The 18505-nt window shown below is 40.1% G+C and overlaps 1 protein-coding gene across 1 annotated transcript in view; it reads left to right on the top strand.

The window, feature by feature from the left end:
- The window catches only part of lrrc69 (leucine rich repeat containing 69), a 46631-nt gene that overhangs the window by 15152 nt on the left and 12974 nt on the right, over nt 1-18505 (top strand). Inside the window, exons 4-5 of the mRNA XM_052023566.1 lie at nt 2746-2941; nt 9207-9278. Coding sequence (XP_051879526.1) covers nt 2746-2941; nt 9207-9278 — 268 coding nt within the window. The remainder of the gene's footprint in view (nt 1-2745; nt 2942-9206; nt 9279-18505) is intronic.

The following is an 18505-nucleotide window of genomic DNA, read 5'->3' as shown; positions in this document are numbered from 1 at the left end:
TCGTTCCATATACTCACCACCCTCTGCGTGAAAAGCTTGCCCCTCAAGTCCCTCTTAAATCTTTCCCTCTCTCCCTAAACCTATGCCCCCTAGCTTTGGACTCCCATACCCTGGGGAAAAGATAGTTACTGTTCATCTTATCTATGCCTCTCATAATTTTATAAACCCTCATTCTCCTATGCTCCAAGGAATAAAGACCTGGTCTGGCCTACCTCTCCCTGTACCACAGGCCCTCTAGTCCTGGCAACAGCCTCGTAAATCTTTTCTGCACTCTTTCCATTTTAACCACATCTTTCCTATAACAGGGTGACTAAAACTATACACAGTATGCCATGTGTGGCTGCACCAACGATTTGTACAACTGCAACATAATGTCCCAACTCCTATACTCAGTGCCCTGACTGATGAAGACCAGCACGCGAAACACCTTTTTCACCACCCTGTCTATCTGTGACACTGCTTTCAATGAACTATGCACTTGTACTCCTAGGTCCCTCTGTTCCATTGCACTCCCTAGTGCATTCATAGTACAAGTCCTACACTGGTTTGACTTTCCAACATGCATCACCTCACACTTATCTGTATTGAAGTCCATTTGTCACTCCTCGGCCCACTTCCCTAACTGATCAAGATCCCCGTGATCTACGATAACCTTCTTCACTATCAACAACACCTCCTAATTTTATGTTATCCGCAAGCTTACTGATCAAGCCCAGTGCATTCACATCCAAATCGTGTATACAAATAATGAATAACAAGGGTCCCAACGTCAACCCCTGCGGCACACCACTATTCACCGGCCTCCATTCTGAGAAACAACTTTCAACCACCACCCTCTGCTTCCTACCTCTGAGCCAATTTTGAATCCACCTAACTAGCTTTCCCTGGATTGCATGGGACCAAACCTTCCAAATTATCCTACCATGCGTGACCTTGTCGAAGGTCTTGCTAAAATCCAAATAGGTAACATCCACTGCCCTACCTCATCTACCTTTTTAGTTACCTCTTCAAAAATTCTAAAAGGTTTGTCAAGCATGACTTTCCACACACAAAGCCATGCTGACTCTTCCTAATTAGACTCTCTGTATTCAAATGCTGGTAGATTCTGTCCCTCAGAATTCCCTGGAGTAACTTCCCCACTACTGATATCAGGCTGACCAGCCTGTAGTTCCATAGCTTGTCCTTGCTAAGCTTCTTAAAAAATGGAACAATGTTAGCCACCCTCCAGTCTTCAGGAACTTCAGCAGTGGCTAATGATGAAGTAAAAATCTCTGCAAGGGCCGCTGCAATTTCTTCTCTTGCCTCCCACAAAGTCCTAGGATGCACTCGGTTAGGCCCTGGGGATATATCAACTTTGATGCTCTGTAAGGCTGCAAGTATCTCCTCCCTGGTAATATGAATGTTCTCCAAAACATCTCACTAGTTTCCTTTATCTCTTGAGCAACAATGATTTTCTCCTCAGTAAACACAGAGGAGAAATATCCATTAAAAATCCCACCCATCTCCTGTGGCTCAAGACATAGGCAGCCCTGCTGATTTCTAATGGGACCTCGTCTCCCTGGCCACACTTTTAATATGGCTATAGATTTTCCTTAACCTTACCTGCCAGATCCATCTCATACCCTCTCTTTGCCCTCCTGATTTCCCTTTTAAGAGTATTTTTAATCTTTTTTGTAGCCATCAAAGGATTCACTTATTCTTGACCTCCAAAACACAATGTATGCTTCCTTCTTATTCTTGACCAGAGCCTCAAAATCTCTCGTCAGCCAAGGTTCCCTAAACTTGCCAAGTTTACCCTTCATCCTAATAGGAACATGCTGCTCCTGGACTCTTGATATCACACTCCTAAAAGCTTCCCACTTTCCATTCATTCCTTTCCCTTCAAACAGGCTCACCCAATTGACCTCTGCCTAATTCCCCCAAGATTATCCCTGCTCCCAGTTTAGGGCCCTAACCTGTGGACTTGTCCTATCCTTTTCCATCACTACCTTAAAACTAATAGAATTATGGTATAAATAAAGCCAAAGTGCTACCTCACTGCCAGTTCAGTTACCTGCCCTACCTCGTTCCCTGAGAGAAGGTCTAGTATAGCACCCTCCCGAGGAGGGCCCTCTATATATTGAGTCAGGAAACTTTCCTGGACACATTTCACAAATTCTACCCCGTCCAGGCCCTTAAACACTCTGGGTAGTCCAGTCAATACCATGAAAATTAAAATCTCCCACTAATACAACCCTACAATTCTTACAACAATGAGCACTTTCTCTACACACCTGCTTTTTTTAAAGTTCTACCCATTTTTTGTCTTAAATGTAAAAAAAAATTATCAAGCAGCTGATAGGAACATAAGGATATTCAGGATAGAAAATAAAATCAGTCTTTTAGTTCTAGGCAGGACACACAGTTCAGCATAATTAAATCCTTATAGTGCAGAACATCTGCTGTTATTTACATTGAATATAAAGGGACTTCTGTGAGTACATTAGTTAAAGGTTCACTATCTCTTAATGTTAAGAATTTTCTTGATGGTGTTGTGAATTATTTAATGTTAGATTATATGTAAAGTATGTATATATACACACACACCTTCTCTTTACAAAGTTATAATATTGGAGACATTTATAAAAATTAGATCCAGTTTAACTTTCTCAAATTTTCTCTGGAAGGCAGACTTTTATTTATAGAAGGTGCCACTATGTCATTATATCGCTGTAACCAGCCAATTTCTCTGTTTTATTATTACAGGCTGATGGAACTCAAATATCTTTACGTGAACACCAATCAACTGGAGAGCATTCCAAGCAAACTTTGTCTCTTGCAGCAGCTTTGTGAGCTACATTTAGCAAACAATAAACTTAAATCACTTCCACATGATATTGGATATTTGACTAATTTAAAGAAGCTTTCTGTGCCAAGAAACCAAATCCAGGAGCTTCCAGAAGTAAGTTATTGTGATAGAGCATTAATATATATATATAAATTATATATATATATATATATATATATATATATATATATATATATATATATATATATTAATATATTAATAATATATATAGTATCTATTTAGCATTAATTTCCACAGGGATTCTCACAATTGTTTATCTTAACCTCCATGGAAAACTCAGAAAAAGTTTATGAATTAGTCTCCCTAGGTTTGTGTGGATCTTCTGTTGAAGTTATGTCAAACAACTGTGATAACTCCAGTAGAAATTTGACTCCATTGCATCCATTATTCTACTCCATTATACAGTACCATAATGGTGGACTTAGTAGATCTGCTGCTTCATAGCTCCAGTGACCTGGGTTCAGTCTTGACCTTCAGTGCTGTCTGTATGGAGTTTGCATGTTCTCGCTGTAACCACATGGTTTCCTTCATTATCTCAGATATGTGTGGATTGATAGGTTAATTGGCCGTTGTAAATTGCCGCAGTGTGTAGGTAAATCTTCTAAACATACTCTTTGCAGAAAATCTTAAGAAAGACATAAAGAAAGCGGGCACGGTAGTGTAGCGGTTAGCGTTACACTTTACAGTGCCAGCAACCTGGCTTCAATTCTGGCCACTGTCTGTAAGGAGTTTGTCTGCGTGGGTTTTCTCCGCGTGCTCCAGTTTCCTCCCACATTCCAAAGACATACGGGTTAGGAAGTTGTGGGCATGCTATGTTGGCGCTGGAAACGTGGTGACACTTGCAGGCTGCCCACAGAACACTCTATGCAAAAAGATGCATTTCACTGTGTGTTTCAATATACATGTGACTAATAAAGATATCATGAAATGAAGTTGATTTTAGTGGGGCTTTTTGAAGGAGAGACTTTGGGAGAACGTGGAAATCTTAAAACAATGTTATAGACTATCATTTTACTTACCTGAGCTGGCAGACAGGACCTTGAATTAATATCTTATTTGAAAATTGGCAAGTCTTGGCAAAACAGCACTCCTTCAGTAATGCCTGTCCAGGATATATAATACTGCCCTGATTTGAAGCTTGAACCTTCATATGAGGATTCGATCAATTGAGTTAAATAATATGTATAACTTGACTTTGCTGTCAAATTCAAAATAAAATGCCAGTTAAATATAACCATAGAAGCCACTCAGCTAAAAATCATTGTGAAAGTACCTCGTAACAAAATATTTGGCTTGCTTGTTAAAACTTCTGTTAGTAATTTATTCCTGATTGGCTTGATTGGTAAAGAAAGCTGTTCCACATATAGCTGGAATTTGTTGTTGTCTCAGTTAGAGGTATAGGATGACCTTTTCGGTCAACCCTGGTGTTTTAGCTTAATTGTTTGCAGGAGCAAACAATCTATTTATATAACAGCAATGCTACTGAGCCAAAAAAAAACAGTAATTGGGAGAATTTGGTGGAAAGGAAGACAGACTCAACATTTTGGTGTCTTAGAAAATACAGATATTCTCTGTAGAATTGAGAGTGTCCAATGATATACCTGAAAAAGACCCATTTACTCTGACTCTCTGCCTTAAATGTGATAACCAATCTTCAATCCATGTTAATACACTTTTCCCAACACTGTGAGCTCTTACCTTGTATACCAGGCTTTTATGTGGCATCTTGTCAAACTAACTATTTCTTCCTTGATTATAGACTCCAGCATCTTGCCAACAATAGACATTAAGCTAAATGGCCTATTGTTTTCTGTTTCTGGTCTCCCTACCTTCTTGTTTTCTAATCTGCCAATATCGTCCCAGAACTCAGTAAGTTTGAAAAACTTCAATCAATAGCTCCAATACCTCTGCAGCCATTTTCATTAAAACCCTTGGTTGTATGCCATCAAATCCTGGTGACTTGATTGCCTTTAATTCCACTAGATTTTCTAATACCTTAGCCCTTGAGATAGGAAGTGTTACAATTTTTTCCATGCTATTTGACACAGTCTCATCTATTATCTTTGGGATATTTGTAGTTCCTTGACCACAAAGACTAATGCAAAGTATTGGTTTAACTTATCTGTCATTTTCTTGTTTCCCATTATTAATTATTTGCTCTCATCGTCTAGGGGTTTCACATTTACCTTAGCTACCCTCTTCCTGTTTATATATTCTTTAGAAGTTCTTGCTGTTTGTTTTGATATTACTTGCCAATTTACTCTCATAATCATTTTTCTCCCTCCCTATTAGCTTTTTAGTCTCTCCCTGCTGATTCTTGAAAACTTCCCAATCCCCTGGTCTACCGCTGGCACTGCAGTTTTTTTTAAAATTCCTATTAGCCCTTGACACATTGTATGCTCTAGTTTTTGATTTAATATTTTCTTTGACCTCCTTTGTTAATCGTGGATGGTTCACCTTTCTTATGGAATCCCTCTTTTTTAATTTGGATAAGTTTCTGCTGAATATTGTGAACTAGCTACTTAAATGTTTGCCACTGACCTGTTCCTTAGCCTATTTACCCAATCCACTTTGGAATATGCTTGCACATCTCTGGGAACTTAAAAGCAGCATAAAACAGTTATTTCTTGATTTACAAAGGGAATGTGTTCCTGGAAAACATTTTACTAAGCAGAATTTCAGAAATTGAAAAGGCTGGATGAAATGTATTTTGGGTGTTTTGGTACAGCATATACACTTGAATGAAGAGTGGTGTGCTATTTGTCACAGGGAAAAATAGTAAAGTAACTTGAAGACATGTACCTCAAAGAGTCAATGGCATTATAGTGAAAATTCATAAATCAAATATATGTAAATTGAGGAATTGCTCTCATGTCACATGTTTTGCCTGTTCGTTAAGATAGCTTTATTTCAGAATAATTTTGGTGGTTTTGTGGAAAGATCAGTAAAATCAATTGTGACATGTCTGTAAATGTATGCTACTTATGTACATAATGACCCAGATTTGCCTGTGAAATTCTGGCAGCTATGTTCTCAACTGCCATTATTTCCCATAGTGAGTCTCAAGACGTTTGGGATATCTAAGTGGAAGTCTCAAACTGGACTGCTGGTCACCGTCTTCCAAAGTTCTATAGATTCCACATTTATTTCTGTGGATTCGGAGGTAGCAAATGTGACACCACAATAAGGAAGAAAGGAGAGGGAAACCAGAAAACTACAGACGTGTTAGCCTAAAGTCAGTCATAGGGAATGCTGGAATCTATGATGAAAAATGTAATAACAGAACACTTTGAAAGAGATAGTAGGATTAAGCAGAGCCAATATGGATTTACTAAAGAAAAAAAAAGTTTGAGTGATTTTAGTGAACTTGAGTTTACAAAAAGTTGAGTAAACATGTTTGAGTAATCTGCTGGAGTTCTTTAAGGATGTGACTCATGGATATGGTGTATTTGGCTTTTCAGGATGCATTTGATCAACAAGGTTAGAGCACATGGAATTGAGTGCAGTACACTGACATGCATTAATAATTGGTTATTGGACAGAAAGCAAAGAGAGGTAATAAAAAGATCCTTCTCTGGTTGGCAGGCTGTAACTGGTGAGGTACCATGGGGATTGGTGCTTGGGCCACAATCTCTGTCAATGAGGGGACCGAATGTTGTATTTCCAAGTTTGCTGGTGATATTAAACTCGGTGGGATTGTAAGTACAGAGGAAGATGTAAAGAGGCTTCAGGGGATATAGACAAGTTGAATGACTGGGTGAGAACATGGCAGATGGAATGCAATGTCGAAAGTGTGAGGTTATCTACCTTGGTACACATAGGGAGTATTTGTTAAATGCTGAGAGACAGTATAATATTGATGTTCAAAAGGCCATAGGTGTCCTTATACACAATCTGCTGAAGGCAGTTAGGAGTGAACATTTTACGTCAGCCTTTGTTAGATGATTTGAATATAGGAGTGAAGACATTTTATTGCAGTTGTATAGGGCCTTGATGAGATAGCACCTGGAGTATCATAATATATGGTTTTGATCCCCTTACCTAAATAAAGTTGTGTTTACCATGGTAGAAGTTTAGTGAAGATTCACTAAGTCTGGTTTTAGGTATAGCAGGTTTGCAGTATGAGGATACATTGGGTAGATTGAGATTATATTCTCCAGAGGTTAGGAGAACAGAGGAGATCTCATCGAAACATAAAAAATTCTTAAAGGGCTTGACAGGTTAGATGCAAGGAAATTGTGTTGTCTGGTTAAGGAGTCTAGGACAAGGTAGCACATTTCAGAATAAGGGATAGGTTATTTAGGACTAGGAGGAGGAGAAATTTCTTCACTGTACCCTGGTTTCTGACTCTATTACTTCATTCTCCATCTTACTGAACAATTCTGTCGTGTTATGGTTGCTCTTTCCAAAAGGACCAGGCACAGCAAGAATGTTACTTATTCCTTTCTTGCTGCACTATATCCAGTGTACTATAGCCTGTTTTCTTGTTGGTTCCAATGTATTGTCTAAAAAACATCATGTACACACTCCAGGAATTCCACCTCCACTGTACTATTTTTAATTACTTGATGGACTTGAATGATAGCTTTCCATCAAAAGGCAAAAAAAATGCAGATCTGAAACAAAAGCAGAAAATGCTGGAGGCTTGGCAGCATGATGATGTTATTGATCTGAAAATGATCTATTTCTCTCTACACAGGTATTTCCTGACCTGCTGAATATCTCCAGCATTTTCTGTTGATAAAACAAGGACACCCTGATCTCTGTGAACACTAATAGCTTCACATCATTTAAATAATACTCTGCAATTCCATTCTTCATATCAAAAGTAGATAACTTCACAATTCCTCTCATTGTTATCCATTTGCCATTTTTTCCCACCGTCTTAACTTGTCTATATCCCTTTTCAGACACTTTGTTCTCCTCACAGCTTACTTTCCCACCTTTCTTTGTATCATTATTAAATCTCCATGTATTTCATTGGATCCCTTCAATGGCAGGACTCTTAGCAGTGTGGAGGAACAAAGGGATCTTGGGGTCCACGTCCATGGATCCCTCAAGGTTGCTGTGCAGATCGATAGGGTTGTTAAGAAGGTGTGGGGTGTGTTGGCCTTCATTAGTCGGGGGATTGAATTCCAGAGCCATGAGGTAATGTTGCAGCTCTATAGAACTCTGGTTAGACCACACTTGGAGTATTGTGTTCGATTCTGGTCACCTAGGAAGGATGTGGAAGCTTTAGAGAGGGTGCAGAGGTTTACCAGCATGCTGCCTGGATTGGAGAGCACGTCTTATGAGGATAAGTTGAGTGAGCTGGGGCTTTTCTCTTTGGAGAGGTGGATGAGAGGTGACTTGATAGAGGTGTACAAGATGATAAAAGGCATAGATTGAGTGAACAGTCAGAGAGTTTTTCCCAGGGCAACAATGGCTAACACAAGGGGGCAAAATTTTAAGGTGATTGAAGGAAGATTTGGGGATGTCAAGGGTACGTTTTTTTACACAGAGAGTGGTGGGTACGTGGAACTCACTGCCAGCAGAGGTTGTGGGGGCAGATACATTAGGGATATTTAAGAAACTCTTAGATAGACATATGAATGATAGAGAAATGGAGGGCTACGGTTATGGAGGGAAGGGTTAGCTAGATATTAGAGCAGGATAAAATGTCGGAACAATATTGTGGGCTGAAGGGCCTGTACGGTTCTGTAATGTCCTATGTTCTACGTTCTAAACCTTTTATGCAGACTGTTAATAACTGAGGCAACCTGAAATGACCAATCCTGATCCACCCACCGGCTCACCTTTATTAATCCTGCTACTTATATCTTCAAAGAATTTGAAGCAAATTATTAAGGCAACTATCTTTTCATAAAATTATGCTGACGCTACCTAATCATAATTGCTCTGTTATTAATTTCATAGTAATGGATTTCAGCACTTTTCCCACAACTGATGTTGGGCTGACTGGCTAGTTTCCTGTTACCTCCCCTCCTTTCTTGAACAGTGGTGTTACATTTAGAGTTTTCCTATCTGCTGGAAACTTTTCAATCTAAAGAATTTTGCAAGGTAACAACCAATTTATCAACATCTCTGTAGCCATCTTTTTTATTTATATTAAAAGAGATAAATTGTCACAGCTCAATAAAATAGTTAAATCACACTTTTTTTTTACACAAATAAAATGTTTTAGCCTTGAAACTAATTGAAATTGAATCTCTGTGACTCCTGTTAAATCATTCACTGAATGTAACTAATTATGTGGAGAAGGTACTCATTACTTATAAAAGGAAAAGGAACGACTAACAGAGTCTTATAATTTGAGGGAAAGCAGTGAAATAATTTTTGCTTTGTGTCAATTCTCCAGGAATTGTGTATCCTAAGGAAGTTAGAGGTTCTAGATGTGGCTGGAAATCAGTTAAATATTTTTCCAACAAGGGTAAGCTCCATTCTCAAAATATAATCCTTTGTGATATCATGTTACATCATTTTCCACATTTTATCTTCTCCTTATAGTATCGCTGGAGACAATCAGTATATAACAGCACAGCTGGTAGATTTGATGTCTCACAGCTCCAGTGACCCAGGTTCATTGCAGTGCTGTCTGTGTAGAGTTTGCACATCCTCTTGAAAATGTGAACATGTAGGTTTCCCCCAGGTACTCCGGTTTCTTCCCACATCTCAAAGACATGTAGGCTGATAGATTAATTGACAACTATAAATTGTCCCTGTAGAATTAGAGGAAATTGAGATTAGTGTAGGGTTACTTTAAATGGGTTCTTGATGATTCCCACAGACTTGGTGAATGGAAGGGCCAGTGCTGTGTGATTCTGTCAGTGGTGTATGGTTATTATCTCCAAATTACTTTAAATATTTTTTTCTTTCTTTGTTGAATCAAATTGATGATTCTAATTGCATAGCGGTTGTGATACAACTGGGACTAAAACTAATATGATAAAATGGACCTTTGACCTCACAATCTACCTCGTTATGGCCTTGCACCTTATTGTCTGCCTGCACTGCACTTTCTCTGTAACTGTAACACTTTATTCTGCATTCTGTTATTGTTTTTCCCTTGTACTACCTCAGTCCACTGATGTAATGAAGTGATGTGATGTAATGTATGGATGGCATGCAAAACAAAGTTTTTCAATGTACCTCAGTACATGTGTCAATAATAAATCAATTTAACGATTTAAATTTAATGTAGATATTACATTCTATGGGTTCTCAGTTCTTTTGACAATGCTAGTATTGAAATAAGCATTGAAAATGTGCATCAGTTGGAAGACAATACCTAACAGGTGCTCAGAATGTAATTACCAACTTATTAAAATTAATTGTTGGAAAACCATGGGCATTCAACGATGACATGCTTCCTGAACTGCTGCTACCCAGCACGGGGAGGATGAAATTGGGCCTGAAATAAAAACAGGAAATGGTACAGCTCAGGCAACATCTTAAGATTTGAGAATAATGACTTTCATTCATGACTTAGTGGGAGAAGCCAAAGAGTGGTAGTAGATGGTTGTCTCTCTGAATGGAGGCCTGTGACTAGTGGTGTGCTGCAGGGATAAGTGCTGGGTCCATTATTGTTTATCATCTATATTAATGATTTAGATGACAATGTGGTAGACTGGATCAGCAAATTTACGGATGACACCAAGATTGGGGGTGTAGTGCACAGCGAGGAAGGCCATCAAAGCTTGCAGTGTGATCTTGACCAGCTAGGTAAATAGGATGAAAGATGGCTGACAGAAGCAGACAAGTGTGAGGTGTTGCACTTTGGGAGAACAAACCAGGGTAAGACTTGAACAGTGAATGGTAGGGTTCTGAGGTGTGCGGAAGAACAAAGGGACTTGGTTATGGAGATCCATAGTTACTTGAAAGTGGTGTCACAGGTAGATAGGGTCATAAAGAGAGCTTTTGGTACTTTGGCCTTCATAAATCAGGGCTTGTACAGGAGTTGGGATGTTATGTTAAAGTTGTTCAAGACATTGGTGAGGCCGAAATTAGAGTATGCAGTTCTGTGTGCGGTTCTGGTCAGCTGCCTACAGGAAAGATATCAATAAGTTTGAAAGAATGCAGAGAAAATTTACAAGGATATTGCTGGGACTTGAGTACCTGAGCTATAAGGAAAGGTTGAACAGGTTAGGACTTTATTCTCTGGAGTGCAGGAGAATGAGGGGAGATGTTTTAGGGGTATACAAAATTATAAGGGGTATAGATAGGGTGAATGCATGCAGGCTTTTTCCCTTAAGGTTGGGTGAGACTAGAACTAGAGAACATAGGTTTAGGGTGAAAGGTGAAATATTTAAGGGAATCTGAGGGGAAACTTCTTCACTCAGAAGATGGTGCGAATGTAGAATGAGCTGCCAGTGGAAGTGGTAGATGCGGGTTGAATTGTAACATTTAAGAGAAACTTAGATAGGTACATGGATGGGAGGGGTTTGGAGGGATATGGTCTGGGTGCAGGTAGATGGGACTAGGCAGAAGATAAGGCGGCATGGACTAGATGGGCCGAAGGGCCTGTTTCTGTGCTGTAGTGCTCTATGACTCTATTAGATCTGTTCTGATAAATAATCATTGATCTGAAAAGTTAACTCTCCTTTCTCTACAGGTCCTGCCTGAACTGCTGACTGTTCACAATCTGTTTCTATTTCAAGTTTTCAACAACTGCAGTATTTTGCTAATGGAATTGAGCTTAATGTGTTTTGTATTATGTATATGAGACATAATATAAAATCAATATTTCAACTGAGAACACAAGTTAAAGTTCTTTTATTTATGTGAAATCATTTTTTCCCTCCAAATTTACAGTCTTTTAACACATTTTCCTTGCACATTCACAGAAAGGGAAACCAAAAAATATCAACTTTGACTAATAGCACAAGCTCTGAAATTCTGAGTCCTGTCAATACTGCTAGAAATACAGTGGAGCAGGATTTCCACCCACCCAACTGACCCATTATTGAAATTGCCAGAAGTCATGTTGTGAACTAAATTTCATATTGGTGGGATGGAAGAATGTGAGTTTCACAAACAATTGATATGTTGAGGAAGTTTTGAACAGTTGGGTGTTAAAATAGGCTAAAAATGGGCAAGCTTTGAAATTCTTATGTCACTTCATAGATCTGTATATTTAGAAGATAACCAGCATTAAGTTTCACCTTTAATGTCACTCTTAGATCACCAAATCACTTTAGAGTCAAGGTGCTCATTTCCATCAATCACTGTCATAGGATTGGGAAGATTGAAGGAAACCAGAGCAGATCTGGGACAAAAGCCAGAACCCTGATTTTCAGATGCTGCTCTTCATTTCTCAGTTGGAGTGGAGGAGAGAGGTCTTCCATGTTTAGGGAGCCAGCAAGCCCACCGGGTTTAATATGAAGTGTTGCTGCCACTGACAATTCCAGGAATGCTGTGCCCAAGGCCTGGATGCAGTGCCAGAGGGAGTATAATGATCTTGAATGATTGGTCAAGGTAATTGAATATATTATCACATTCATCTCCCAATAACTGCACTGCTGCTATACAACCCATCACTTGTCTAATAACAACTATAAATTATGATTCATAGGACCACATCTACACCAATGCTCGCACCAAAGCTCACAGCATACACACGTTACCAATTATTCTGCAGTGGAAAGCACGGGACACAGGCAATTACAACATATTTATCAGTACATTTATTGTTCTCTTGCAAGACAAGGTGTTGCACAATTGCTGGAAGCAAAAACATACTGGTAACAGTCAATTCCATATCCATTGTCTCGGCAGACAGGAGGAGAGATAGCTGCCATGCAATGATTTGCTGCTTGTTGTTTTGTGCAGGTCTAGCTGTTTTGTATTATTTGACATTTTAATGTCCTGTCTCCAGGCAACTACTATTTATTCTAGTTTTACTGACAAATCAATCTTGCTCACCAGTTTGGCTAGCAGCAATGCAGGGATTATTGCAGGTGATTATATTCATGTATCTAATCCTCCTACTTTCACTTAGCCAAGAAATCCACCCACACAAGCCCTACTCCTAAATCATAAAATGGTGAAGAAGAAGATGCCTTGATTGAGCCACCAGCTCAGATATTTTGTGTACTATAGAGGGTAGTTTAAAGGTGAAATCCATCCCGGACATTCTCTCTCCTCTCCCATTGGGCAGAAGATACAAAGGCCTGAAAGCACGTACCACCAGGCTCAAGGACAGCTTCTATCCTGCTGTTATAAAACTATTGAATGGTTCCCTAGTACAATAAGATGGACTCTTGACCTCACAATCTACCTCGTTATGACTTTGCATCTTATTGTCTACCTGCACTGCACCTTCTCTGTAGCTGTGACACTTTACTCTGCATTCTATATTGTTTTACCTTGTACTACCTCAATGCAACTGCGTAATGAATTGATCCATATGAATGGTATGCAAGACAAGTTTTTCACCGTACTTCAGTACATGTGACAATAATAAACCAATTCCAATTCCAAATCTCTCTGTGGTGAATAGATCTCTCTGTGGGCATGTGATGAATAGCCAGACAGAGGGGGTTAAGAGTAGTGTGAGCCAGCTTCCGAGAATTCAGGTAAACTTTTCGATAGGATTGTTTACAGATAAAGGGTGACGTGCACAAAAAGAATCTTGGGAATTGGTAGGCCTAACTGAAAGCCTGCATAAGATATGAAGGAACTTCTGCTAGTCTAGCTCAAACCTAGTTACAATCTATGTAAAGAAACTTCTCCTTATCTGACTTCTATATGGCCAATCTGAAACTATGTCTTCTAGTCCAGAATCTTCAGTCTGAAGAATCAGCCTTTAGGCATCTTCCCTGCCAAATTGACTCAGCATCTTTTATGCCTCAGCAGGATCACCTCTAATTCTTCTAAGCTGCAGTTAGTTTATACCAAACTTCCTCAGTACAGCTCTTCATAGGGCAGTTCCTTCATCCCAGGAAGCATTCCAATTAATTTGTCTTGCACTAACTCCAAACCAAATATTCTTTTCCTTAGGCATGGAGACCAAAACCGCATATAGTACTCAAAATTGTTTCACAAAAGCCATGCACAATCTCTGCAAGACTGCCTTGTATTTCCATAGAACCACAGAACCATAGAACCATAGAAAACTACAGTACAGAAAACAGGCCATTCGGCCCTTCTAGTCTGTGCCAAAACATTATTCTGCTAGTCCCATTTACCTGCCCCCAGCCCATACCCCTCCAGACCTCTCTCGTCCATATACCTATCCAATTTACTCTTAAAAGTTAAGAGCGAGCCCGCATTTACCACATCAGATGGCAGCCCATTCCACACTCCCACCACTCTTTGAGTGAAGAAGTTCCCTCTAATGTTCCCCCTAAAATCTTTCCCCTTTCACCCTAAAGCCATGTCCTCTTCTACTTATCTCTCATAATCTAGGTGGAAAGAGCCTACTTACATTAACCCTGTCTATGCCCCTCATCATTTTGTAAACCTCTATCGTATCTCCCCTCATTCTTCTCCGCTCCAAGGATTAAAGTCCTAACATGCTCAATCTCCCTTATAACTCAAGTCCTGAAGACCCGGCAACATTCTTGTAAATCTCCTCTGCACTCTTTCAATCTTACTGACATCCTTCCTGTAGTTCGGCGACCAGAACTGCACACAATATTCTAAATTTGGTCTCACCAATGACTTATACAACCTCACCAAAACATTCCAACTCCTATACTCAATACTTTGATTTATAAATGCCAGGATGCCAAAAGCCTTTTTTACAACCCTGTCTACCTGTGACTCTACTTTCGAGGAATTACGTATCTGAACTCCCAGATCCCTTTGTTCCTCCGCACTCCTCAGTGCCCTACCATTTACTGTGTATGTCCTCCCTTGATTTGTCCTTCCAAAATGCAACACGTCACACTTGTCTGCATTAAATTCCATCTGCCATTTTCTGGACCATTCTTCCAGTTGGTCCAGATCCCTCTGCAAGCTTTGAAAGCCTTCCTCACTGTCCACTACACCTCCAATCTTCGTGTCATCCGCAAACTTACTAATCCAATTTACCACATTATCGTCTAGATCATTGATATATACAACAAACAACAATGGCCCCAGCACAGATCCCTGAGGCACGCCACTAGTCACAGGCCTCCAATCTGAGAAACAACCATCCACAACCACTCTCTGTCTTCTCCCACTCAGCCAATTTCGAATCCAGTTTACAACCTTTCCATGGATACCCATTGACTGAACCTTCTGAACTAATCTCCCATGTGGGACCTTGTCAAAGGCCTTACTAAAGTCCATGTAGACAACATCCACAGCCTTACCTTCATCTACTTTCTTAGTGACCTCCTCAAAAAACTCCACAAGATTCGTTAAACACGATCTACCACGCACAAAGCCATGCTGACTAGCCTTAATCAACCCTTGGCTGTCCAAGTACTTATATGTCCTATCTCTCACAACACCTTCCAATAATTTACCCACTACTGAGGTCAGGCTCACTGGCCTGTAATTACCTCGTTTACTCTTCGAGCCTTTCTTAAACAATGGAACAACATGAGCTATCCTCCAGTCCTCTGGCACCGCACCCGTGGCTAAGGACATTTTAAATACATCTGCCAGGGCCCCTGCAATTTCTACACTAGTCTCTCTCAAGGTCCGAGGAAGTATCTTGTCAGGCCCTGGGGATTTATCTACCTTTATTCGCTGTAAAGCATCAAGTACCTCCTCCTTTTTAATCTCTATATGTTCCATGACACTAGTGCTTGTTTCCCTTCCTTCCATATCCACGCTGCCAGTTTCCTGAGTAAATACTGATGCAAAAAAACTGTTTAGACCTCCCCATCTCCTGAGGCTCCATGCATATACGACCACTCTGATCTTCTAGGGGACCAATTCTGTCTCTTACTATCCTTTTGCTCTTAATATACCTGTAGAAACCCTTTGGGTTTACCTTCACATTATCTGCCAAAGCAGCCTCATGTCTTCTTTTTGCCTTCCTGATTTCCTTTTTTAGTATCTTCTTTACATTTCCTATACTCTTCAAGTACCTCATCCGTTCCTAGTTGCCTATACCTGCTATACACCTCTCTCTTTTTCCTAACCAGCTCACCAATCTCCCTTGAAAACCAAGGTTCCCTATGCTTGTTACCCTTGCCTTTAACCCTGACAGGAACGTACAAACTCTGCACTCTCAAAATTTTGTCTTTGAAGGCTTTCCATTTACTGAGCACACCCTGGCCAGAAAACAACTTATCCCAATCCACCCTACCTAGATCCTTGCTCATTTCCACAAAATTGGCCTTTCTCCAATTTAGAACCACCACTCGAGGACCAGACCTATCCTTATCCATAATTATCTTGAAACTAATTGCATTATGGTCACTGGACCCAAAATGCTCACCTACACATACTTCTGTCACCTGACCTGCCTGGTTCCCTAATAGCAGATCAAGTATTGCATTCTTTCTCATTGGTACCTCTATATATTGATTTAGAAAACTTTCCTGAACACATTTGACAAATTCCAAGCCATCCCACCCTTTTGCAGTGTGGGAGTCCCAGTCAATATGTGGAAAGTTAAAATTCCCTACTATCACAACTTTCTGTTTCTTACATCGGTCTGCTATCTCCCTACAGATTTGTTCCTCCAATTCTCTCTGACTATTGGGCAGTCTATAATACAACCCTATTAGTGTGGCCACACCTTTCCTGTTCCTCAGCTCCACCCATATGGCCTCTGTAGACGAGCCCTCCGGGCTGTCCTGTCTACGCACAGCCGTGATCTGTTCCCTGACCAGTAATGCCACTCCTCCCCCTTTCATCCCTCCCCCTCTATCACGTTTGAAACAACGGAAGCCCGGAACATTAAGCTGCCAGTCCTGCCCCTCCTTCAACCATGTCTCACCAATAGCAATAACATCGTAACTCCACGTGCCAATCCACGCCCTAAGCTCAACCGCCTTACCTACAGTACTCCTTGCATTGAAATAGATGCACCTGAGAACATTACTATCATGTACAAACCTTTGATTTCTGTCCATACCTGCAGACCTCGCATGACCATTTTCCTCCTCACTTTCTTCTCTAACACTCTGGTTCCCCTCCCCCTTCCATCCTTTCAACCTTCCATCAAGAATCAGAATCAGAATCAGGTTTATTATCACTAACTTGTATGTCATGAAATTCGTTGTTTTGCGGCAGCAGTAGAGTGCAAAGACATAAAATGACCATAAATTACAAAATAAATAAATAGTGCAAAAAAGGAATAACAAAGAAGTGTTCATGGGTTCATGGACCGTTCAGAAATCTGATGGCAGAGGAGAAGAAGCTGTACCTAAATCATGGAGTGTGGGTCTTCAGGCTCCTGTACCTCCTCCCTGATGGTAATAATGAGAAGAGTGCACGTCCTCGATGGTAAGGGTCCTTAGTGATGGATGCCGCCTTCTTGAGGCACCACCTCTTGAAGATGTTCTTGATGGTGGGAGGGTTGTGCCCATGATGGAGCTAGCTGAGTCTACAACCCTCTGCAGTCCTTTGCGATCCTGTGCACTGGAGCCTCCATACCAGGCTGTGATGGTCTGGAATGGTCTCCACCGTAAGTCTATTGAAATTTGCAAGAGTCTTTGGTGACATACCAAATCTCCTCAAACTTAACTAACTTACAATTGTCACAAACCAGCAACAAAAGAAACACACTGAGCATGATTCAGTGTTAAAAACTATTTTATTAATCACTACTTATGATAATACGTAAAATAAAAGTTAAAAAAAATGTTAGTATGTTAGAATTCAAAAATGTTAAACCTCGAACGTTAACCCCAAAACTAAACTCTTCGTGTGTGTGTGTGACAAAGTCCAAAACTCCCAGTTCCGGAATGGTTCTTAAAGTTCAGTTCCGCAAGCCATAAGGTGAAACATGAGCAAGGGCTTCTTCAACAACCACCGTTGTCTGAAGATAAGATGTAGATGTAGAAAACATTGAGAGAGTACATACGAAATCCAAATGTTCCACGATGGAACCCAAACGACACTTCAGTGTTTACTCGGTAGTGACTTCCTCACCCCGAAAAGCATCCGAACCGTGGTCGTCCACACACAAATACCTGTTTCCTTCTACAGGTCAGCAACAAAGTGAACTCCACCGGATTACTTCCAACTTCCATACATGGATTTCAGTGGCAAACACAGTTATTGTTTCTCATCCATCGATAGAGAAAACAAGCAGGCTGGTGTCTCTCTCCCTTCTCTCTCTCTCTCCTTCTTCTTCTGACTTCTTCAACAACGTCATTACGTCCTTTATCTTCTATTGACGTAAGCACGCCCCACACACACATACACACACACTCTCTATCTTAAAGGGACTTTCACTGAGTCCGTAACACAATTTCTCTTCTTAATTGCACACTGTATCTAGGTACTTCTGTGTCTCATGAACAAGCATACTAAGTTCCCTTATACACCAACATATATTGGTTTCTTATGATTTAAATATGTAGTTTTTATATTCTTCTGGTACATAATTTTATATTTTTCCACAACGTTCTCTATTTGCCATTTCTCTCACTCAATTTACTTGTTCAAAACCCTTTGCACACTCTCTACTTCCTCTTCATAGTTCAGATTTCCAACTAAGTTTGTCGATTGTAACTGCTGCAGTGCAAGCATAAACTTCAACCATGC

Source organism: Pristis pectinata, chromosome 9, assembly GCF_009764475.1.
Source record: "Pristis pectinata isolate sPriPec2 chromosome 9, sPriPec2.1.pri, whole genome shotgun sequence".
NCBI classification, from domain to species: domain Eukaryota; kingdom Metazoa; phylum Chordata; class Chondrichthyes; order Rhinopristiformes; family Pristidae; genus Pristis; species Pristis pectinata.
This window is presented reverse-complemented; position numbering and strand designations above follow the sequence as displayed.